This window comes from Ursus maritimus, unplaced genomic scaffold (assembly GCF_017311325.1).
Source record: "Ursus maritimus isolate PB19 unplaced genomic scaffold, ASM1731132v1 scaffold_23, whole genome shotgun sequence".
Taxonomy (NCBI): Eukaryota; Metazoa; Chordata; class Mammalia; order Carnivora; family Ursidae; genus Ursus; species Ursus maritimus.
In genome coordinates this window covers 42,502,787-42,527,243 of record NW_024424786.1, presented here as the reverse complement: position 1 = coordinate 42,527,243, position 24,457 = coordinate 42,502,787, and the positions used below count along the sequence as shown (strand labels likewise).

The 24,457-nt window shown below is 58.5% G+C and overlaps 1 protein-coding gene across 1 annotated transcript in view; it reads right to left on the bottom strand.

Annotated features, from left to right (window-relative positions):
- LRP5 (LDL receptor related protein 5) overlaps positions 1-24,457 on the bottom strand; it is a 131,382-nt gene that overhangs the window by 31,690 nt on the left and 75,235 nt on the right. Inside the window, 3 exon segments of the mRNA XM_040638785.1 lie at positions 1,153-1,369; positions 11,148-11,319; positions 12,722-13,118. Coding sequence (XP_040494719.1) covers positions 1,153-1,369; positions 11,148-11,319; positions 12,722-13,118 — 786 coding nt within the window.

The following is a 24,457-nucleotide window of genomic DNA, read 5'->3' as shown; positions in this document are numbered from 1 at the left end:
CCTGCCTCCACCTTTGAGCAGCTGCCCCTCAGCCTGGTCAACCTTGCCCCCACCTGCTCCCTAAATTCCAAGCTCAAGTGACCTCCCGTGTGTGTTAGAGCCAGGCGTCCCTACCATCCCAGCTGGAGCCACTGCCTGCCAGTAGAGCTAAGAGTGTCTCACCGTCTAGACTGGGAGACTGGGAGCTACCCGAGGACAAGCACTGGATCCTCTCTGCTCATTCATTTATTCATTCATTCACCCAGGAGAGGTCTGTGAGCTCCCCGATGTGCTGGTGCTGTAGGAGGTGCAGAGGCCCCCACTGGGAACAGAGCCCCAGCCCGCATGGAGCACGCGGTCCTGCCCCTACCACACCTGGACTCTACTCTCTCCAGGGTAGCCTGATGACCCACATTTGGAATCCTTTTCATAAAGAGACAAATCATGTTAAGCGAGCTTTTTGCAGATCCTGGCTTTTAGATAAAAGGTGTGTATTTGGGGTGCCTGGGTGGGTGGCTCAGTCGGTTAAGGATCTGACTTCAGCTCGGGTCATGATCTTGGGGTGCAGGGATCAAGCCCCACATCGGGCTCTGTGCTCAGCGAGGAGCCTGCTTGTCCCTCTCTCTCTTCCTCTGCCCCTCCCTCCCCTCATGCTGTCTCTCTTTCAAATGCATAAATACAATCTTAAAAAAAAAAAAAACAGGTATGTGTTTGAAGGTCCAGCCTGGCCACACTGGACAACAATCACAGCCACCCCAGTGATGAGGCTGAGGCAGACTGGAGTGAGTCCCGAGCTCAGCCGCATCACTGACGGGGCCATGCGTCCCTCCTTCTTCCCAGTGTAAATGGGGCAATGCTGTAATTAGAGTAGGGGGTTGCTTCGGGCACGAAGGCTCTTTGCCAGAGCCTGGCACACAGCAGGCACTTAACAAACATTAGCCGTGATTATAATAATCATCGCCAGCAGCGCCCGTTCACAACCCCTACCCAGTCAATATCCCCGGCCGAGATGCCACGTCCATTCCCACCTGTCCTTACCCAGATCTCACCATATCCTGTCCCGCCAACCCCCGGGGTGGGCGCCCGTGGACTGAAGGGCAGCCATGAGCCCACTGCTTCTTCCTGGTGCCAGTCGGCTTGGCTCACCCGCGGCTGGAGGCTGAACAGACTCACCGACAACCTTGGCCACGTTCACGGCCTTCAGCCCCATCAGGTCGGGCAGCTGGTCGATGATGACGTCCCGGCTGGCCTTGACCTTGTGCACACGCTCAATGCTGCGCCTCTGCCAGTCGGTCCAGTAGATGAAGTCCCCCAGCAGCGTGAACCCGAAAATGTGTGGGAGCTTGTCCTCCAGGAGCGTCCGCCTCTTTGTCCCGTCGACGTTGATCACCTGCAGGAGAGCAGACAGAGGTAAGAACTGGCCTCGGGCCTGAAACGAGACCCGCTCAACGCCTGGGATGCTCGGCTCTGTCTGCACCCTGTGAGGCCATGATACGAAGCTAGGTGCCGTGGCTCCCTGGCAGAGCTGGACAAATGACGTTTTCTGGGATGGGGCTGGTTCAGGGCTCTCCCGCAGCCTCCCCTAGCTGAGCACGGACACTGTGCTGAGAGGGCCAGGCGAGGCAGACGGCTGTCCTCTCCCTTCCCGTTGGGGACTGACCAGCAGTGGCTGCCTGCAGGACCAAGGAGCAGGTCTCAGAGCAGGCGCAGGCTCTGATAGCCACATCCGCCTGCACGCAGCACCGGAAGGCTTCAAATCACACGCTCGACGTGGACTGGAGTTTCCAGAGGCTGGATTACTAACACGCGTGGGCCCTGGGCAAGACCTCCCACTGGCCTGTGGACCGATGCCTTGCTTGGTCAGGACCAGATGGACTCTGAGGGCACTTCTGGCCTTGAGTCTGAGCCCGTCATTCTTAAGACGCTTCCCACCCCCCACACACTAGTGGCCACTGACTCTGAGATATGAAAGCAAACTCTTTTTCTTGAAGAATCGGTGCTGATTAAAAGCATTAACCACAAAAGCCACAAAGGAGAAAACCGCTGCCAGACGTAAAAACGCCTTAACCAACTGAAACACACAAGTGGGGTAACATGGGATTCCGACGACAGATGATCCTACAGCGGTTTATGCTGAAAGGAAGACTCGATAAAACACCATGTGGAGATTCTCTGGCTCTCGGGCCAGGATGAAAGAGACATGACAAGTCCCAACAGGCCTCCTGCAGCCAGACGATATTTCCAGCTCCTCAGAAAAGCAACAACCCCTGTGTTTTGCAGGCGGTGAGAACAGAAGACAGATCAAATTCATGCTGAACAGAAGAGACTTGGGTCCTCTGCTGTAGGACAGCGCAGGACAAAGCTGCTAGGTCACCCGGGAGGGGTGGGCAGCTCTGGGCCAGGCCCAGCAAGCCCCTGCGCCCCGTGGACCTCAGTTTCTCCACCTGTAACTGAGGGGAGCAGCTGACGTCATCCAGGCAACTTGACCAAAGACAGAACAACGCCTGGGCCCCAATCTGAGGCAATTCAGGCAGAAGTGGGGGCATCGGCCCAGGTATAGATCCTGAAAGCATCTCCCCGCAGGGGGTTCCAACGCACTGCCCAGGGGAGAATGCGGGATGGGGGGATGCCCTTGTACCGAGAGCTGGGGAGCTGCCAGCCTCACCTGGAGGGAGGAGCCCAGGTTGTACGGATTTGTGTGTTCATTTCCGGGTACCACTCCTGGCCCCTCCGCGCTCCGTGCAGTAAACGGAGGTGAGGGACTAACTCTTCCAAACGGTTTGGGCACCGGCCCTCAGAGAACGCTCAGCTCAAAACTTGTCCCCAGCAGGGGGTCTCATCCTGGGCTCGTGGCCTAGGAGGTGAGGTTGGGAGAAGAGAAAGACTATCTCCAAGAATACATCCCCTCAGGGGTGGGGCTCAAGCAAGGCCTGGGGACCCTTGCTCTTCCTGGGCTCCGGATAACGGGGGCCGCGCCGGGGCGGGGGCGGGAGAAGCGGTCCACACCTGCAGGACATTCATACCAAGAAAATCATCCACATCTAGAAAAAAAGACTCAGCTTTAATGCACCAAAATGTCACCACCACCTCTGTAAGAACTCTCCTCGTCCTTCGGTATTTCCATATTTTCTCAATTTTCTTTAATAACTGAATTCCAGACGTAATAAATACACGTTCTATTGAACTGAGGCAAGGAAGTACCTTTTTCCTGGCTCAAGAACAAGGAAAACAAGCCCACGGAGGACGCGGGGCCAACAAGGATGACGGTGCCAACTGGCAGCGCCTCCTCTCTCCCCGCCTCTGCCCCCTCCTTGGCTGCCCAGCTGTACCCACCGCGAGCGCAGGATCCCCTCTACTCGGAAGCTGCTCCCCCACCCCGCTCCCCTTCCACACCAACTAGAGAACCCAGGAAGCACCTCGCAGGCTCTCCATTAAGACTCTAACACTTGAGAAAAATACACGAGCCCGAAGTGGTTTTCTATGGAAGCCTTCTATTTCAGCTTTCAGCGTGAGCAAATCCAGCCCCATCTGTAAAAGTAGCCCTGCTGGACCAGGCCTTTCCCCAGTCCCAGAGCACCCGTGTGGCCTGTCTACAGGGAGCACATGCATTTCAACATCCCAGCTTTCCTACAGCCTGGAGAGGAGCCGAGGGTGAGGAGACGAGACGCGGGGCACGTGTCCATCGGACTCCTGCAAGGGTAACGCGTCCAAACAGAATTCAGGCATACTGGAATCGATTTTGCGCACCCAAGAAAGCTGGAGCCAGGGGAGAGTATGGGAGTCAGATTTTCCAGGTCAGGGGCTGGCAAACTCTTCCTGCAGAGGATCATAAATATTTCCAGCTTTGCGGCCATATGGTCGTGCAAGAGCAACCGCAGAGTGTGTGTTAAGTGAGCGAGCATGGCTGTGTGCCAACAGGACGTCGTTAGTGCAAGAAACAAAAATAACTTTGTGGACGCGGAAATTTAAATTTCGTGTCATTTTCACACGTCATGAAATACTACTTTACTTTCGATTTTTTCCCATCATTTAAAAGTGTGAAAACCACTGTCGTTTTGAGCGTGGTACAAACGCAGGCAGTCAGGCGCACAGGCTGTAGAGTCTGACCCCTGCCCTAGAATCGAAGCGCTTGTGCCCTCGATTTTCAGGAAAGGAAACTGGACGTCTCTCCAAGAAGTTATGTCAAAAACGACCACGCCAGATGCCAGAGATGCCCGGGGCCAGCCTTGCTCTCTCTGACCTTTGGCTTCCGTCCTCCTGCGCTGGGCCGCCTCCGCGCTCCGTGCCCGGGTCTGGGGTTGGGGAGGGGGCGGCAGAGAGGTGGGACGAGCAGAGCAGACCCCTGCAGGTCCCAAAGAAGCCCACCCTCAGCGGCGCTCGGAGGGGCAGCACCCACGGAGGTCCACAGGGAGGCCCACAAAACGGTGGGCCCCAGAAAGCCACCATGCGGAGAGATAGGAGCCCAAGACCAATGCTTTGAAAGCACACGTTTCAAGGGAAAAGGCTTCTGTTTTCTGAAGGAATGATTATCACAGGCAGACATAACCACCGAAATTAAAACTGCCCTGATTATGTTGTTTCACGGAACAAAAAGATCTTAAACACACACTCGTGTGCACAGGCACACGGCTCAGCTGCGCGGGAGCCCCATGCCCTCACTTCTTCCCTGGGGGACGAGGGACACAGCCACCAGGCCTTGTAACCACCACTCTTGTGCCGAGCATTCATTCTGGTTGTACCGGAAGTCCCCTCCATTGACCCAGTACGTGTCAGGAGCGGGGAGACAGAGATGTATGTAACTTCTCAGTCTGTGACTTATCCTCAGCCCGCCAGCCCGCCCCCCAGGTGCGTGGATGGGGTACTCCATCTGAGAGCCAACCCTGGACGGCAGATGTCACTGTCCTGGCCAGAGTGAGACAGCAGGGGGCCTCAGAGAACCCAGATGATCTGGGGGGGGCCCCCAGCAAGTCCGTGGCAAGCCACGCACAGGCGACGCTTCCTGCCGCAGAAACAGGCTAAAGAGCCTGGGTCGGCCTGCAAGACCCCTGCTTGTTCCATCCTCGAGTCCGAGCAGCCCAGAGGGAAACGGCCGAGGATGAAGCTTCAGAAAGACTCAAAGGGCCAAGACCAGTCCCTGCTCTGAGTCAGGTAACAGCTGAGACCACCCTCCACGGACACGTGTCACGATGTGTGTGCCCGGCTGCTTTAATGCTTTGCCTGTGTCAGCACTGCTAATGGGCGCGATTCCTCCCCCGTTCTAGAAACAGAAGGCAAGAGAATCTGCACAAGTGAGAGAAGGCAGGGCTGCGGAACAGACGCGGCTAGAGAAGCAGCTGAGGCGCTGTCTGGGGAGCTAGGCTGTCACCCCCGCCCCCGCCCCAATCCCCTCCTCGGCGACCCTCTAGAGCGCGGACAGCCTGCGACGTGCTGCCGCTGCCCTGCGATGTGCTGCTGCTGTCCCGTTAGCCCGGGTCTGTCTCCCCTCTAGGGCACCTGCCCCATCAGGGTGCGGGTCTGTCTTTGCGGCTCTTCCAGCACAAGGCAGCCACTGTGGATGCTGAGGAATGAACAGGTGCTCGCCAAGGGGTGCGGAGGGGGCTGGGGGGACATGATGGGAACTCTGAGCGGCCAGGGGAAAGGGGAAGTGGGAGCCACAGACAGAGTGTGGGGCGGGCCCCCTCAATACAGACCCGGTGTCCTGAGTCCGTGCCCACCGTCAGCATGGAGACCCTGGGCAAGCTGGACCCGAGAGCTCCCGTCTGCTTTGGGGGCCAGGGCCACTCACAAACAAGTGGTGGTGACGGTGACGATGCTGACGATCTGTACGCTAAGCCAGAGCGCGAGCACTGGACGGGCGTCGAAGCTGCTGCAGCTTCTGGCCAGGAGAAGCGGCCTCCAGGCGGGAACCGGGATGTCAGCATTTTGCAGAAGGTGAATCGTCCCCATGCACGAGACCACAGCACGTGACAGGAGGTAAGTCTGGGCTTCCGAGGGAGGGGGCAGCTGGGCATGTGGGCTCAGAGGGCGCCTGGGAGGGAAGGAGCTGCCTGGGGGCGGGGGCACGCTGGGCTGTCACGAGCCTGGTGTCTGCCAAGCAGCAGGGACAGAGGCAGAAAGGGCCTGGCGTCTGCCGGGAGCAGGAGAGAAGTGCAGGGCCCAATGGCCACTGGGTAGAAATAGCTTAGGGAGACAATGAGCCCTGGTTGCTTTTATGAATCCGGTTGACCCTTGTGACATGAGACCTAAGACCAGCAGCGGGGCAGGGGAAGGAAAGTGCTCTCGGGGTGCGGAGCCCAGCAGGGCAGGGGAGGGGAGGGAAAGTGCTCTCGGGGTGCAGAGCCCAGCAGGGCAGGGGAGGGGAGGGGAAAATGCACAAGCAAATGGTGGGCCGTAGGAACGCTGGAGGCCTGGTCCTGAGGGCGCGGCTGTGGGAAGGGCTGCACACGAGAACTAAGGGCACCCATGAGGCAGGACCCTCCGGCCCAAGGGCTCTAGCCCCAGGAAGACAGGTAAGGAGGTGTCCCAGGGAATTCCTAGCCCAGGAGGGTGGAACATGAAGCAGAGGCAGCTGTGAGGACACAGAAGGGAATGGGGGGCTGCGTCCATGGACCTCAGCCCCCACCCACCCCACGTGGCTCTAGTCTGCAGGAGTTGGGGAGGTCGGGGGCACCTCCCAGAGTGAGCCTGGAGGGAGCAGCATAAGCCCACCCCCACCGGGGGAGCCACCCCGCCACTCCCAACTGTCACGATGGCAGCTAGCTGGCCAGCTGAGGGGCTGCCCTGGGGGCGGGGCTGAGCCTGATGTCCAGGACAGCTGTCACAGACAAGGCCGGCGGAGGCCCCACCTGCAGGGCAGCCCGCGATTCGGCCTTGTTCTGTAAGTCGCATCTCTGCGCCGCTAGTGCCATCCAGATGGATCCCCGTTTCATCAGCCCGGCCTCTGCAGACCTTTGATCTCCTCCCAGTTCATCAAGGGATTAGCCACAGCTGCCCTATCAAGTCCTTCTCGGGGGGCCTGGTGGGCGGAACACGGGAGCCCGATTACCTCTTCAAAGGGGCAGCCAGTTTATCACCGTCTACAGTTCCTTTCCTCCAGCGCCTTCCCTCTGCGTTCAGAGCCAGGCCGTGCGCACAACAGGCCACACGGACTCCGTTCTCGCCATCAAAGGCAACCGTGCGAGGCAGGCCCGAGGCCAGCACTCTGGCTCCTTAGCACGTGGCCCGGCCGTTCCATGGTCACTGAGCATAATTTCTTGGAAACATTACCACTGCTAGAAGCACGTCCTGTTGCTGTCCTAGCCCCGTTTACACCTCTCCTGACCATCCCTCCCACCTGGAAACCGAAAAGTAGACACGGCCCCTGGTCCCTCAGTGGTTCCCCCGGAAGCCCTCGGAATCCTCTGTGACCTCCAGCACTCCAGCAGGGGCTTCTGCACGAAGCTGGTGGCCTGACCCGAAGCTTGGTCCTGAGAGGCGCACCAGAGGAACCACTGTTGGGCACACGCACCAAAGGGGCCCAGGCACCTAGAACAGAGCTGGCGCTCACCAGGTGCTCAGCGGCAAACCCCGGCACCCGAGAGCGAGGGCCAGGAGGCCACAGCAGGAACACGAGGCAAGGCCCCTAGCACGCTCGGGCCACCTCCAAAATGTCCACCCCTGTGTCTGGGGTATTTCCGCCCTGGAGAGAATGCTGGAGCCTGAGAAGCCAGCACGACCCGAGAGCACCCAGGACTCACCTGGGACATCTCCCACTGGGGGGAAAAGACGCACTGAGTTTACATGGAGGACTGTCTCCATGTTCGTGCACGTCAGCAGCCCCACAGCAGGGAAGGGGCCGAGGGGGTGCCCAGCACAAACCCTGTGGCTAGGGTCAGCCCCCAATGCACGGGAGGCGGCAGCGACGGTCCCTGCTGGTGCCGGCATTCCCAAACTGTGTGCCACCAGAGCCCAAGCAGGGAAAGAAAGGGACCCTCGATCGTGCAGTTTGAGAACACATACACGTCTACATTTCCCAAGTCTGCTGATTAAGATTCCTAAATACTTCTGTTCTGCAGCCTCTCTCTTCACACTTCCTGGTGATTAGCTCCAGACAGACAGGTAGCGTGCTCATTGTGCGCGTTCCTGGTTTGCCCGCGTAGTCTCCGTGCCGGCGAAGACTCCGTCCCTTACTTGGGGCCTCCCTCACCCTCGCGCTGCCATGCCGGACTGTCTTCAGTCCCTCTGTTGGTTACCCTCAGAACTGTGCTCCTACCTCTCCCCAGCCTCGTGCCACCTACCTTCTGTCCCTTCTGCTTAGCCGTTACCGAGAGGATAACGTTCAGATTCTGTGCGGAGCCTGACACTGTCTCCAGGCTTTGCGTGTGGATTGATTCTAAAAGTGGAAAATCAGGGGCACCTGGGTGGCTCAGTCGTTAAGCGTCTGCCTTCGGCTCAGGGCGTGATTCCAGGGTCCTGGGATCGAGCCCCACATCAGGCTCCTCCGCTATGAGCCTGCTTCTTCCTCTCCCACTCCCCCTGCTTGTGTGCCCTCTCTCGCTGGCTGTCTCTCTCTCTGCCAAATAAATAAATAAAATCTTTAAAAAATAAAAAATAATAAAAGTGGAAAATCAAAACTCCCCACTAGCCTCATGACCCTGAGCAACGTACCGTCCCCCCAGACCTCAGTTTCTCATCCACAAACGGGGACCATGCCACATGCTTCCAAACACTATTGTGGGACAAACACACAGAAGGTGCTCAATGTCACCAGGAAAATGCAAATCAAACCCAGGAGACACCACCGCGCAGCCACCGGGACGGCTACGATCACGATAAAGGACATGGAACGTTACAGAGGCCGAGGCCGCGCTGAGAGCAGAACACTCGTCCGCTGCTAGCGGGAGAGCGCAGGACGGTGCAGACCATGGGCCAGTCTGACGGTTCCTCAGCGAATCACACATGAAATTCCTACACGACCCAGCAAATCCGCTCCTCGGTACGTGCCCAAGAGAACGAACAACAGGCGCTCAAACAAAGACTTGCACACAGAGCTCCGACAGCACTGCTCACGGCGGCCAGAAGGGGCAACAACCCGAACGTCCACCAACAGACGGGTGGATGACGTGCGGTCCATCCACGCAACCGAAGTTACTCTGCCATAAAACCGGAAGGCCGACGGGGGCCACCGCGCGGACGAATCCCGAAAACACTGTGCTGCGCGAGGAAGCCAGGCCCGAAAGGCTGCACGCCGGATGACGGCGCTCACAGGAAGTGTCCGGAACAGCCAAGCCCGCAGCGACAGACAGGAGATCCGTGGGCGCCGGGGGCTGAGGAGGGGAGACGGGACTGGCTGCTTAATGAGTACGGGGTCCCGGGTGACGAAAACGTTCTGGAACTAGGTAGCGGTGATGGCTGCTGTAGTTCAACACTGAATATATGAGAGGCTGCTGAACTTTAAAACGGTTAAAATGACCCCTGTAGATGACGTGTATGTTGCCACAGTAGACGACCCCAGCACCCTGCCATGGGCGTACATGGAGCCATGCCTGTGACATGTCCGGCAGTGTCGACTAGACACACGATGCGTCCCCAGCCCCCCAGCCAGCTCCCAGGGGTGGGTGGGGTCCATGGAGACGAAGCCTCGTCGGCTGACCCCGCCGGAAACCAGGGTCTTGCCTGCAGGCTCAGAGGCTCGGGAGAAACTGGCTTTAGCAACAAGGTCGTTTGTAGGGACTCTGACGGGAAACGGCCACTCTGGCAGCAACTTGCGTGGGAGAGGCATCGACCCAGCCCTGAGTCCCCTTCCAGCTCCTGCTCAGCAGCATGGCTTGAAACCCCGCGACACAGACACACATCGGTATCCTTGCTCCCATCCCCACCCCCGCAAGCTGCCTGGTGGGGGGCTCCCCGCGAAGCCAGGACAGGCGAGAAGGTGACCCCTAGGTGGGGATGTCAATAAGCGGTCATGTGACCAGAAGCAGACGAGGATGATCCAGAAGTGACCAGAACTGAGGGAGGCGTCCACACCGAGGAGAGGCATAAACGTCGGGGGCTTCCCTGCTACAGGAACAAATTTAATTATCATATCAAGAGCGACTCAAAAAAAATACACCTGTGAGCAAAAAGCAAGTTGCCAAAGAACACATGTGGACAGTGCTTAAATTAATCACGTAGAATCAAGCAGAACAAGACTACATACCGTTCGGGGAGATACCCGTGTAGTAAAAGAAAATGTCTTGGGAACGCATCACCAAATTCAGAGCAGTGGTCACCTCTGGCTCCAACTACGTTCATAAGATTTTCTGTCTTAAGCTGGACGGTGCGTTCGTGCATGGGATTTTTCATTAAGATTTTGTATTTTGAGGGATGCCTGGGTAGCTCAGTTAAGTGGCCAACTCTTGATTTTGGCTCAGGTCATGATCTCAGGGTCATGAGATCGAGCCCCACAACGGCCTCCATGCTCAGCAGGGAGTCTGCTTGGGATTCTCTGTCTCCCTCTCCCTCTGGCCCTCCCCCTACCCCCAAACTCTTGCTCTCTCTCTAAAATAAATAAATAAATTTAAAACCAAAGATTCTGTATTTCGAAATAGTTCAAGACACACAAAAAGTCACTCAAGGAGCCCCCGCGTGTCCTTCGCCCAGCTTCCCCATGGAAACATCTTACACAACCATAGTAGACCCTGTCGTGGCTTCGCTCGGCCACACATCTTGTTAAAGGCCTCTTGCGTGTCAGAAATGTATCATGATAAATTATTTTTTCAAGGATGCTATTTGGCCAAATAGCAGAGCACAGGGACACCTGGGTGGCTCAGCTGGTTAAGCGTCCGACTCTTGAATTGGGCTCAGGTCATAGCTTCAGCATCATGAGATCGAGCCCCACGTCGGGCTCTACACTCAGTGCAGAGCCTGCTTGGGATTCTCTCTTCCTCTCCCTCTCCCCCCCAACCCCGCTCACACGTGCACCGCCCTCGTGCTCTCTCTCTCTCTAATATAAATAAAATCTTTTAAAAACCCCAGCAGAACAGAGGCATCCGTCTGATGCCTGCCTGGTACACGTGACGGGCGGCAGGGGCGGCCAGGCCTGGCTTCTGCCTAAAACTCAGGGCTCCAGACCTGCCGGGCTGTGCCAGACGGCACAGCCTATATTAAACAGCTTCAGGAACCAACGCCCACCGGTGGGGATGACTCACCTCAATTTTGTCCGTCTTGGCATCCCCCCAGTACAGCTTTCCCTCCTGCAGGTCCAGGGCCAGGCCGTTGGGCCAGCCGAGGGACGTGTTCACCAGGATGTGTCGCTCCTGCCCGTCCAGGTGGGCGCACTCGATTTTGGGGTTTTCCCCCCAGTCCGTCCAGTACATGAGGCTGGAGAAGAAGCACACGTCCTTGACGCTGTCTTGTCCCTGCTGCACCCCCGGGGCTGAGGACCACACCCTCCCCATCCCATGGCAGGTGCTGAGGAAACGCTGGCTAACTGGACAGGTGAATGCAAGCCCGGCACGCAGGCCTGGGGGCTCCACGGGAAACAGTGGTGCCCACAGTGCGGGCTTCACGACACAGGGTCCTGGGACTCGAAGGGGGCTGGTGGGACTCCTCTCCCGTCCTGCAGGTGGGCAGACAGCAGACGCCCTGCTGAGAGACCCATGGGCTGGAGGGGCCAAGCACCAGGGAGGAGGACAGGTGGAATGCAACTTTCTTCAAAGAGCCGAAGGGCTCCCGCGTGCAAAACGCAGGCTTCACAGGCAGACAGGCCAAGAGGCCCAGCTCTGCCAGCAGGCACCTCGAGCAGGTCTGCGCATGTTCTGAGCCTCAGCCCCGGGGGGAATGAGACAAGCACCTCACGCCCGTGGGTGCACCACAGATGGCAGCCACTGCCGGTCACCATGGTTACTGTTACGGCAGCCCTACGACTCCCCACGAGGCACAGCTCCCAGGTCTCCCTCCTGTCCTTCCAGCTCCTCCTCCAGGCTGTCTCCAGGACACTGCCCGTATCCTGCGAGGAGGGCTGGAGGCTTCCACCCACCAAGAGCTCCAATGGTTCCTCCTCCCTCAGGATCTGCCAGTTTCCCATTGTCAGTCATGAGCCCCAGGAAGGGGGCTGCTACCCTCCCCTGAGCTGCTGAGGTTCCCAGAAAGGCTCCTACATCGATTGAGAAGCTGTTCTCACAGAATCCTAAAATGGAAAGTTGGAGCCACACTGCCAGGTCTAATCCCAACCTCCTGGCTGTGTGACCTTAGGCAAGTCCCTTACCCTCTCTGGGCTTCAGCTTCCTCTACTGTACAACTGAACCCACCTCATGGGAAGAGAGGAGGCGGTAAAGATTCACCGTGTATAATGTTTAGAAGAGGTCCGGTCCATACACAATAAGTGCGTACCGTGATCAGCCTAGAAATCACCCTGGTGAACCATTCCATTTTACAGGTGCGAAGGGTGAGGCCCAAGGAAAGAAATGACTCACCCAAGCTCTCCAGGCCGTGTATACTTATACACAACAGCCTGTGTCAGAGCTTCTCAAAGTCTGGTCCCTGGACCAGCGGCAGCAGCATCACCAGGGAGCTGGTGAGAAATTCAAGTTCTCAGGCCCCACCCCAGACCTCCTGAATCGGAACTCTGGGAAGAGGGCCCAGCCACCTGCATTTGAACAAGCCCTCCTCCAGGGGATTCTGATGCCAGAGAAAGTTCCAGAACCACTAGTCTCTCTCACTTCCGGGTGGCCTGGCTCCAGCCCCCGCCAGGTGGGAGGTCCGCCTACCCCCCCAGCCTTACCCCATCACGGGGTGCAGCACGATGGCCCGGGGCTCGTCCAGGTCCTCGGACACCAGGATCTTGCGGGAGGTGCCGTTGAGACGGGTCACCTCGATGCGGTCGGTGCCCGTGTCCGTCCAGTAGAGGTTGCGGGCCACCCAGTCGACCGCAATGCCGTCAGGGTCATTGATCTCGGTGTTGACCAGCGTCTGTGCCCCCGACCCGTCCAGGTATGCCCTGCGGATGGCCCGCACCTCGTCGTCCGTCCAGTAGACGTAGCCCTCCAGCGGGTCGTAGTCGATGGCAATGGCGTGCCGGATGTCATCAACCTGCAGCACGATGTCGGTAAAGTCCGGCGTGTCCAGCGAGATCCTCCGCAGGTCTGTCCGCCGGGCCAGCAGCAGCACCTCCTCGGCCCCTGTGGACGGACACGCAGTGGGGTCAGAGGCCTGTGCTGGGCATGGCAGGGAGGGGCTCAGCCAGCTCCCGGGGTCAGAGTTTCCTCACAACAACCGGTGACTTTGGGTAACACTCGCCGAGACCTTACTACATGGTCACTAGTTCATCCTCATGAGGGCTCTACGAGGCCAGCACTGTTTGTATCATCATCTTACAGATGAGACCACGTAGGCACAGAGAAGTCAAGCAACCAGCTGAAAGCCACACAGCCACCTGACTTCAACCACTGTAAAAGGGCTGCTTCACACTCCGTCCCCTTCGCCACTTGCCTGGTCTGATGAAAGGCCCAGAATGGGGAACGACCCACCTCAATTATGCAGCAACGCAGGATGGGGACAGGGACGGAACCAGCCAGGCACATCCGTCAAACTCAGGCCCCTAGGCCCAGCCTCTGCAGCCAGCTGCCTGGTCAAGCCACAGCCCTCAAACAGCAGATGCTCTCCTGTACCCGGCGCCAGCTCCCTGCCACGGTGGCAGAGCCCTCGGAGCCCGGTGCCTTGCAGAGTCCACCTGGGGTCCCCTGCCCGGCTTTTCAAGTAAGGGTGGGACTCAGATCCTCACTGTCCTGCCCCAAGGCCCAGAGCTCATAATCCAATTCCTCCACTAGAGGGCGCACACATGCCAGCAATGGCTTTATGAGCCCAGGGCTGGGAAACTGAGGCAGACAGTGCTCAGAAGGCACCTCAAGTGCCTGTCTGCTTTGGAAACCTCCGAGACCCAAATTCAGATTTGTTCCTGAGTTGGTATGTGTTGGAAGGAGGGGAGGGGAATTCTGAATTTCAACAAACTGTCTTCCTCTGGGCTCCATTCCCAAAATGTTCTGTTGACATCTGACCTGTCCTTCAAGGCCCTGGTCACACATGCCGCCGCCACCTCCTCCTCCTCCTCCTCCTCCTCTGCCTCCTCCAGGAAGCTTTCTTGCCACCCTTACCCCAGCAGATGGGCTGACGGCACAGACACACACACACACACACACCACACACACACACACACACCACACACACACACCACACACCACGCACACCACACACACACCACACACGCACACCACACACACACGCACACCACACACACACCACACACACACCACACACACACGCACACCACACACACCACACACGCACCACACACACACGCATCCCACACACACGCACACACACGCACACCACACACATCCCCCCCACACACACACACATGCACACACACGCACACCACACACACGCACCACACACACGCACCACACACACACATGCATCCCACACACACGCACACACACCACACACACAACCACACACGCACACGCACACACCACACACACACACACCACACACACGTGCACACCACACGTGCACACCACACACACCACACACACACACACACCACACACACCACACACACACACCACACACACGCGCACCACACACACACGCACCACACCACACACACCGCACACCACACACACACCACACACGCACACATCACACACGCACACCACACACACATGCACCACACACACACTCCACACACACCACACACGCACACACACCGCACACCACACACACACACACCACACACGCTCTGCCCCTCGGCACGGGCACCACACTGAATGGTTCACTGGGATTCAGGCACATGCCCCCTTGGCTCCGCAGACCCCAGACCCACACCCAGCGCAGGTGCTGACAGCCTAAGACAAGCAGGGAGAATGCAAGGCAGAATTCTCTGTGTGACTTTGGACAGGTGCCTAACCCTCTCTGGGCTTTGGTCTCCCCATTTAAAGTGAAGAATCAGCCCAATCCGATGGTGTCTGACTTTCTGTTTAGCTCTGACATCAAGGAAACCATAAATCAGACTCCATGCAGGGGTCTAGCTTCATCTGCCACCAGGGAGGGACAGGGGAAGCCCCCCAGGGCACAGCCAGGAAGAGCCCCGTCCAAGAGGGCATCTGCAGAACTGTCCGAAGAGACCATCAGGCTCCCAAGCTGAGGCCGGGGCAGCTCACTGTCCAAGGGTGTGTGTCAAACCCCACGTGACTTCAAGCGGCACTTCCTCCCTAGAGAAAACACTGGTCCCCAAGGGAAAACGATGCTCTGTCCCAAAACACACTTTCTAAAAAATTTTTTATTTATTTATTTGAGAGAGAGAGAGAGAGAGAGAGAGCGCGTACGAGCGGGAGGAGGGGCGGAGGGAGAGGGAGCAAGAATTCCAAGCTGGCTGCGTGCTGAGCAGGGAGCCTAATGCGGGGCTCAATCTCACGACCCTGAGATCATGAACTGAGCCTAAACGACTGAGCTCCCCAGGCAGCCCCGCAAAACACGTTTCGTGCCTGTCTCACCCACCCCCGTTCCTATGGTCCTCCAGACACAATCACCTAAGACAGCGTGATCCACACACCAGTCCCGGAGGTATGATTATGCCCCATCTTACTGACGAGGAGCCTGATGCACAGACAGGTCAAGCTCCCCGACCAAGGGCACACAGGAGCAAGTGGAAAAATGAGGTCCCACAAACACCTGGATCTCACACAGGAAGCCCGAGGCCGATGCGCCGCCCAGCTAGCGTGGTCACCCGCCAGCCACTATCTCTGTAGGCATCTACTTTAGACCAGGCCCTGGACCAGCAACCGGGGTGGGGGTGGGCAAAACAGACACAGGAGCCACCGCCACGGTACTCCTGCGGTCACAGGGCAGAGACCTTCAGTGAGGGAGACCATCAGTGAACGGGGACTAGGAAGGAGAGCTGGGGTTACAGGTGGGCCTGCTAAGGGGGCCGGCTGAGACCGGGGAATCCGGCTCCAAGAACCTCGGACTCATGCAGCTGTGACCACGTACTAGATTCCGGCAGAGCGTCCCCAAGGGCCACAGAGCCATCAGGGACTAAGTGTGCCTGGCCCCAGCCCTCCATTACCCAGGTCAGTATAAAGCCTCCAGCACACCCCATTGCCAGGGAACCCCATTATCAGCATCCCTTAGAATTAAGTCTCTGTGGCTGAGGCAGTAATTAAATGCCAGGATAAATCTGTAGGTGATAATTGACTCCAAGGGGGGGTGTCTGACACCCCCTGGGCTGCAGAGCCTTTGAAGTCTTTATTTGAGCTTTGCCTGGAAGACAGGGACACTCGAGGTGAGAGCCAGAGCCCAGCCTATCGCCTCAAGCACGGAGGGGGGAGCATTCTGTCCAGGACAGGCCGGCGGGGGGCAGCTGCGGAGAGAGAACCCCCGGCCTGGGCTCCGTGCTGGCGGCTCGCAGAGGCTGCTGCCCACAGATGACCTCCAAGGCTGTTTGCAGGGTGGTCTGAGCGGCAAACCTGGCCTCGGGCCACCTGGGTGGGTGCAGGGCACTATACCGGGCCAGGAGGAGGAGAGGCCACCCCCCTCCCTGGGACCAGACACAGATCCTGGGTAGGAGTTTGTTTAAACACCAGGGAAGTAAATTGTTTAGAAACTAACAGTTTGGCCAAATGGTTTTCTTTGGGGTTGTTTAAACCAATAGCCGGCCCCACACCGCTGCCAAGGAAAGTGAACCCTTCCCCTCGCTGGCTGGGCAGCAGTCCCCGGAGCCTCCTGCGGGCGGACTCCTGACCTCTCCCCTTCCTCCCTGCACGCACACACGCAGGAAAGAAGGGCAGCGCCCCTGTCCTGGGGCCAAGCGCAGGGCACGGACCACAGGCCAGGCCGGGGCACAGCCTTCCTGGCAGCCGGCGTTCTCAAAACAGAACAGCAGACCTGAGGGATGGCCCAATGTCACAGGCATGTCAAGTTCAACACCATCCCTCCCAGCCAACACCCCTCCGGACCAAGCTGCCTGCCATCACAGGACACCGTCCTGCGGGTCGCACAGACCAGAGGAGATTCAGGAAAAGGCTGCCATTACACATCAGCACAAACGGGGGGCTTGTGACAGCGGAAACGGACCCCTTCATGGTTCTGGAGGCCAGAAGTCAAAACTCCAGGTGCTGGCAGGCCCATGTCCCTCTGAAGGCTCTGGGGGAGACGTCCTTGCCTCTTTCAGCTTCTGGCGGTTACCAGCAATCCCTGGATGTTCCTTGGCTTGTGGTTTCACCACTCCAACCTCTCCCTCTGTGCTCATACAGTCTCCTCCCCTGTGTCTCTGTGCCTCAATTCCCCTCTTATAAAGTCACTGGCTACCGGATTCAGGGCCCACCCTACTCCAGTATGACCTCATCTTAACTTGATTACACCTGCAAAGACCCTGTTTCCGAGTTAGGTCACATTCACAGGTTCCGGGGATTCAGCATGTCTTTTTGGGGGACACAGTGCAGCCCACAAGAGGTGGGGAGTAGAGGTGAGAGGTTCTGTGGAAGGACAGGCAGGTCCAAGGGGTGGGGGGACCCCAGGCAGGGGGAGCAGTGTGGCCAGGTCATTGCTGCAGCCAGGATGGACGGGAATGGGGCTGACCCACGGGATGCGGGGGCAGCTCTGCGCCCACCGCTATCTACAAGGAAGCCTCGTGCAAACAGCATGCTGTGCATGCAGCAGGAGCCCAGCCACAAGACAAACAAAGCCTCCCTGGAACAAAAGCCTGGCAGGAAACACACGCAAATGTCCACAGTGGCTATCTTTGGACCTTTCCCGGTCTTCCTTCTGGTCTCCAGCGGGGGTCTGCACACGTTTTCCGTAAAGGACCAGCCGTCAGCGCGCTAGGCTCTGCAGGTCACGACCCCCCTGTCGCCAGCGGCCAGCTCAGCATCGTAGCGCGAAAGCTGCCGCAGACAGCGCATGAGCAGAGGGGTGCGAGCCAGACTTCACGTAGGGACACCGAAATTCGAATGTCCTCTGCTCTTCCCACGTTACAAAACATTCTTCTGGTGAGTCTCTTTTCAACCATGCAAAAATGTCCAAACCATTCTGAGCTCCAAGGCTGCACTAAAATAGGCCGGGAGGGGCGCCTGGGTGGCACAGCGGTTAAGCGTCTGCCTTCGGCTCAGGGCGTGATCCCGGCGTTCTGGGATCGAGCCCCACATCAGGCTCTTCCACTATGAGCCTGCTTCTTCCTCTCCCACTCCCCCTGCTTGTGTTCCCTCTCTCGCTGGCTGTCTCTATCTCTGTCGAATAAATAAATAAAAAATCTTTAAAAAAATAATTAAAAAATAATAATAAAATAATATAGGCCGCAAGCCACTCGGCCCACGGGCCATGGAGGTTTGCGGACCCTCGGCCGACAAGTATGCGTGCCTTTCACAACATGAGACGGCCCGTCCTAGTGACGGCGGAAACCGTGTCAGGAGAGCAGATACACAGGAGCTCTCGGGACCCTCCGCTCGACTTTCCTGTAAACCTAAAACTGCTGTACGAGATAAAGTCTGCACTTTTTTAAGTTCACTGAAAGGCATCTAAGTCAAGAAGAAAGCCGCCCAGACCCCAGCAGCAAACAGGAGAGAAGCGTAACCGGAAGAAGGTACCGCAGGTGGAAAATGCCGGCCGCGCAGCGGGGCTGCAGCAGGGCCCCCGCCTCCCAGAGGACGGTGCCCAGCACGCACTTCCTGGACGGCAGTGTGGCTCGGGGACCCTCTGCCCCAGCCATTTCCCCTCTGAGAACCCAGCCCGAAGCAGCTGCTAGAAATGCACGTGGATTCCTGGTCACAGATTCCTGGCTGCCCAGGGTCATCGTGGCCTCGCGATCACAGCAAAACCCAAACCCACGGAGAAGGGCCTGCAGGCAACGTCAATATCCCACAAAGCGAGAACATCAAATAAATGAAGGGCCCACGAAAGCACCGGGCTCTGGAGTAGGGCTGGGGGAGGTATGCCCTCCGAGCAGTGGAGGAGGTCAGGCCCGACGGGGGTCCCGCGCTAAAAGACATCGTGCAAACCCAGATCTGAATGCAAGCAGAGGGGACAGAGGAGCGAGAAACAGCCAAAAGTTAGCAGCGGTCATCTCTGGGAAGCAATGTCACGGTTACGGGTGGTCTCTATTTACTGTTCTTTTGTGTGATGGTTTCCTTTCGAGGGTGAACGCAAATGTTACTTTTCAACAAGAAAACATCAAGACTTTAAAACCTGGTGCCTGGCTTATGCCGAGAGGCCTCATGGTTCCAGCGGTGGGGGGAGGGGCTGGCCTCTGGGGACAAGGCTTTCTCACTGGCCGACCAGTGGGAATGGAACGGCCACACAGGGCTGACCTATTTGGCCTCCAGGTTCTGAGCCGAGTGGGAGAGAAGAATCACAGGAGGAAGGATGGGGCAGAAGGATCCACAGCCCCCCGGACAGCCCAGGAGGAGAGCCCCCTGCCAGGGGGTCCAGCATGGAGACCTGGAAGATCCTTAACGGTTAATCCCCTCTGCACCCCAACATAGGAAAGTATTTTTCATGATGAGCAAAACCACACGTCCCAGGATGTGGACCGACCAGGCCCTGCGTTCCCCCCTACCCGCCACCCAGCATCAGGCCTGGCCCTCCCAGCGGGCAGAGTGGACATCACAACTGTCCCCTTTGAACCAAATGCATCTCCAAGAAAGGACGGTCCCCACTCAGAGGCTCACACCACCCCAGGGCGGCTGCTTCTACCGGCTTCTTTTCATCACGCTGCACTCGGGAAGCGGAGCCTCCTGTCTCCCTCCAGCCCCAACCCCCCTCGCTGCCCCCCACCTGTGACTTTGTGCAGGCAGAGCCAGGTCCCAGCGCAGGCCGCCCTCCACACTACCGTCTCTGAGGCCATAAACAGCTTCACAGCTGGTAGGCAGCCAACTTATTTTTGTTTTTAGCAATTGATTAAGTTTCTCCATGGCCCCCTGGGGTAAGCTGTTGGACAAGCACGGAGACCACAGCCCGGCGTCATAGCCCAGGAGACCGTGCCGAGTGACCACAGGGGAAGTGGCCGGGCCAGGCACTGGCTCCACTGGAAACCTGAGGCCCGAGCAGCTGTCTGCCTGCACAGCCCACCCCGGGCCTTCCCTGAGCGTGTGGGAGGGCTGTCGCCCACCAAGAGCGGCCGGGCAGACGCCTCTGCCCGGGGTCCAGGCCTCCATCTGCACAGCTCTAAAATGGGGGAGTCACTCCTCTGCCTCGAGGCCTGGGGCGGCCAGGGCAGCAAAGTCAGTGCCAGCCTCGTGCCTCCCTTGCAGCCAGCCCCTTCCTCTCCTATCACCAGGAGTCAGCCCCTCACATGGTCTTCTACCACCCGCCCTCCCCACTGCCCCTCAGGGGCTGCTCACCATACAGGCCATACAGCCCAAAGGTCACACCCAACCGCGGCTCCCAGCCACACCTCCACACCTCCTCACTGAGTGACCTGGGGTGAGCAACTTGACCTCTGTCTCCTCACAGGTAAGAGTCAGGAGTGGCTAAGGCCTCAGGCCACGTTCTCTTCACGACCCAGGCCAGAGGGTCTTGAGAGAGAGAGAGAGAGACAGGAGAGCAAAATGCAGCTGGTTGGACCAATTAAAGGTGGGCGACCCGGTCACCTGAAATACGGGAACGTGGGGAAATACGGGACGATATAAAACAGGGGCTCACATGATGGAAAAGGCCCGGTCCCACGTCTCTGGGCACGTGGCTCAGCTCTAAAAAACCGCACAGAGGGCACCGGGGTGGCTCAGTGGGTTAAGTGTCTGTGTCAGCTCAGGTCATGATCCCAGGGTCCCGGGATCGAGACCGGCATCAGGCTCCCCGTTCAGTGGGGAGTCTGCTTCTCCCCACCCCTTGTTCATGCTCTCTCTCACTCTCTCAAGTAAATAAAATCTTTTTTTAAAAAACCCAAAAAACAAGAAAAGCACACAGAGTGCCTTCCCGAGCCCAGGTGCTCTGTAAATAGCAGCAATCCTTCTTCCTCCCGATGACACCCTGTCCCACAGCTCCTGGAGGTGGTGACGGCCACACCCCACTGTGCCATGGCACGTGAAAGTCCCCGGGGCCCCGACAGAACAGGGCAGGCTGCTTGGGTCCAAATCCTGCCGCTATCCCTTCTTCTGGGGCCTTGAGCAAGCTCTGACTGCCCCAACTTCTGAAGCAGGCTGGCCCCAGACCCTCTCTTACCCAGCTCCCACGAGGCCCAGTGATATGGCGCTCCGAAGTGTGCCTGCACGGCACCCCCGGGCAGCATTCTTACTGCTACTGTCCAGCCTGCCCTGGCGGTGGAGGCCAGAACCACGGAGGAGGCTGGTGGTGGGGCACCCGTGGTTCACGCAGTTCGACCTAACTCAAGCGCACTGCACCTTACAGGTTTTTTTGTTTTGTTTTGTCTTTTTAAAGTAGGCTCCACGCCCAGCATGGGGCTCAATGTGGGGCTTGAACTCACAACCCTGAGATCAAGACCTGAGCTGGGGTCAAGAGTCGGATGCTTAACTGACGGAGCCAGCCAGGCGCCCTAGCACCTTACAATGGATAAGGTGCTTTAGGACACGTGAGCTCACTTGATACTCCCAGGTCAATGAGACCCGAAGATCTTGCATTTCGTCAGGTCACGGCCACATCAGATGCCCTGAATCCCACCTAACCAGGGTGGCAGGGAGAGGACAAGGCGCAGTCACCAAAGTCGTTGCCCACTCCGGGATGACCAAAAACCTCAGCGCTTGCCACGGCAAATGCTCTTGAAGGCACCTACTCAACTTTCCCAGCATCTTTCCTGGGCCTGACGTTGGTCCCACGGGAAGCCGGGATCCCTCCGGCGCAGTGGACATGGGAGCGCAACCTAAAACATGCCCCAGAGGGACCGGGGCTGCCTGAATGGAGGCCTGAGGGAACAGGAGGTGAGCAGCCACGGGGAAGGGCACTCTAGGCAACGGGCGCAGCACAGGCAAAGGCAGAAAGGTGGGTGGGAAGGGAGCAAACCATCCACTTCTGCTGGAGTAAGAGGCCAAGGGTGGGGCGCCTGGGTGGCGCAGTCGTTAAGCGTCTGCCTTCGACTCAGGGCGTGATTCCGGCGTTCTGGGATCGAGCCCCACATTAGGCTCCTCCGCTGGGAGCCTGCTTCTTCCTCTCCACTCCCCATGCTTGTGTTAATAAATAAATAAAATCTTTAAAAAAAAAAAAAAGAGGCCAAGGGTGAAAAAGAGCCTCCTGGCCTCGGTCTGAGGACACACCGGAGGCCCAGCGTCAGCCCAGCACACGCGGGCCATCAGCTCACCGCCTCCAGGGCTCTGGGAATTGGGGAGGGTAGACGCACCGAGGCCCGGTCCGTGGAACCAAGACAGAGGAGCTGCAGCCGTCCGCAAAGCCAGAGCGGGCATGAGGGGCATGCGGCGGGCCGGGCTGCGGCAGCCTGGGGGCTCCCCGGCCTGGACCTCAAGCCCAGAACCCAACTCCACAGGCGAAGGAAGCTGCTGAGCTCTGGGGCCGGGCGGGAGCTGGACTCGGGTGAACCAGCGAGGGGGACGCTGCACGGGCTGGGGCTGGGGGACAGTGACTGCCTCGCAGCTCTCCGTCGGCGGCCCCAGGGCACCCAGGAGGCGCCGCCTGGTCTTACTGCCGGCCCCAGGATGACAGTTTTCTCTTTCTAAGAATACAGCGTGCTCCCCTCTTCTCTTTTATTAGATTTAGAAGTTAGTCTTGGGGCTCAGACACAAAAGAGCACGTGCGGTGCAGTTCCATTTCTGTGATGCCCCAGAATAGGCAAAACTAAGCCATGGTGACAGAAGTCAGGACGGGGCTGCCCCGGCGGGGCGGGGACGCGGCTGCAGAGGGCACCCAGGAATTCTCCGGGGGCCGGAAATGTTCTGTATGCGGACTGGGGTGGCGGCGAGGCAGACGCGTACAGCTGTCAAAGCCGATCACCGCGGACACTTAGACGGTGCGTTTTACTGCCCACAAGTTATACCTTCATTTCCAAAAAGAAGAAAAAAAAGTGGGTGCTTGGAGTTGTGACACCATTTCCTGGGACTGTGCAATCCGATTTTCTTGCTGTTAAAAATTCACGGTCCATGGCTGAGAACAGCAGCTGCCTTCTGTTTGCAGAGTCAACGCCAATCACGGCCCGGGCGGCGTCGGCCTCGGCCACAAGGGCCTCCATTCTTTTCCCTTTGACCTACTTCCCTGATAAGTGACAAGACAGCCAGACTGGGAACAAACGCGCCCCTTATTCCTCGGCCCTGAGCCTCGGCTAATCCGCCCAGAGAGACGGATGGATGTGAGGGGCTTTGAGACATCGCCCCAGTTGTCAGTCTGCCCGGCAGACCCGACAGTGACGCCTCTGTTCCCCCACCCCCCGCCACCTCGGCCCACCACATCCCCTCGTCCTTTTGTTTCCTGTCCCCGCGAACATCTGTTAAAACTACTTCTTGGCAAGGTGCAGCAGGCGGCCCCGTAAATCACGAAGCCCGAGCCTCCCGCCCGCCCCAACATGCAGCCACAGCCTCCTCGCGGAAGGCCACGGTGGAGGGCACAAAACGGAGTGGCAGCCTGGCCCCCTCCCGGGGCTGTGAAGCCACATGCCCTGGACACAGCCCCAGGGAGTCCCCTGCCCAGGTCATTCGGGCCCCCAAGCAGGGACGCACACTGCCCAGAAGCCCCCCGTGGTGAGGCGGGGACAGAAGTCACAATAGGGCAGGTTCCAAGGAGCCGCCGCTGGAGCAAGGGGAGCAGCAGGCTTCTTCGGACAGTGGTGGGAACTCCCAAATAAGGCCCCGCTACTGCTGTTTTTAGCCCGTCCCACATAATTGGAAAAACATGGGGAAAAGCAAAGCCAGCTGGGCGCCTCCATCGGCCAGGCTGCTGGGGGGTGGGGGAGGCTGGCGCTGGAGGACGCACGGTGCGTGGGATCGCAGCCTGGCCCAGCCATCCTCCCCGCTGGCTCACAGGACAAGAGTCACTCAGGACCCCAGGGTCTCACCAAGCCTCCCCCCCAAAAGAGCTGGGGTCCAGGAGGGGGCTCCTTGCTCCTTCCTAGTCTCAGAACCCACAGGACCCCCACCGGGGCCATGTCAAGAGGGGCTGGGGGACCTTGAGACATTGCACCCCACAGCAAGCGGGTGTCACCCTGCCCACAGGGCCACGGGGACACAAGACACTGTTGATCCAAGGCAAGGGAGTCCGGTCTCCCGTCCTGTCCCTGTGGCCCCCACACAGGCACCGTGGAAAGCAGCCTCTCATCTGACCCCCCAGCTGCACGGAGGGGAGTCATCCTGCTCTCCCCATTTCACAGGTGAGAGGGCTGCAGCTGGGACGTGACCCGGCCACACCCCGCCCCATGCCATCCTCTGCTTCTGGGGCAGTTTGCAGGCCCTTGGGGTCTGAGTGTCATGCCACCCCAGCCCCTTCCTTGGGGGAAGGCACCAACTCCCTGCACAGGGCTGGCTTTCATTTGCTCAAAAGCAGGGAAAAATAGGACTCATGCAAATCATGAAAA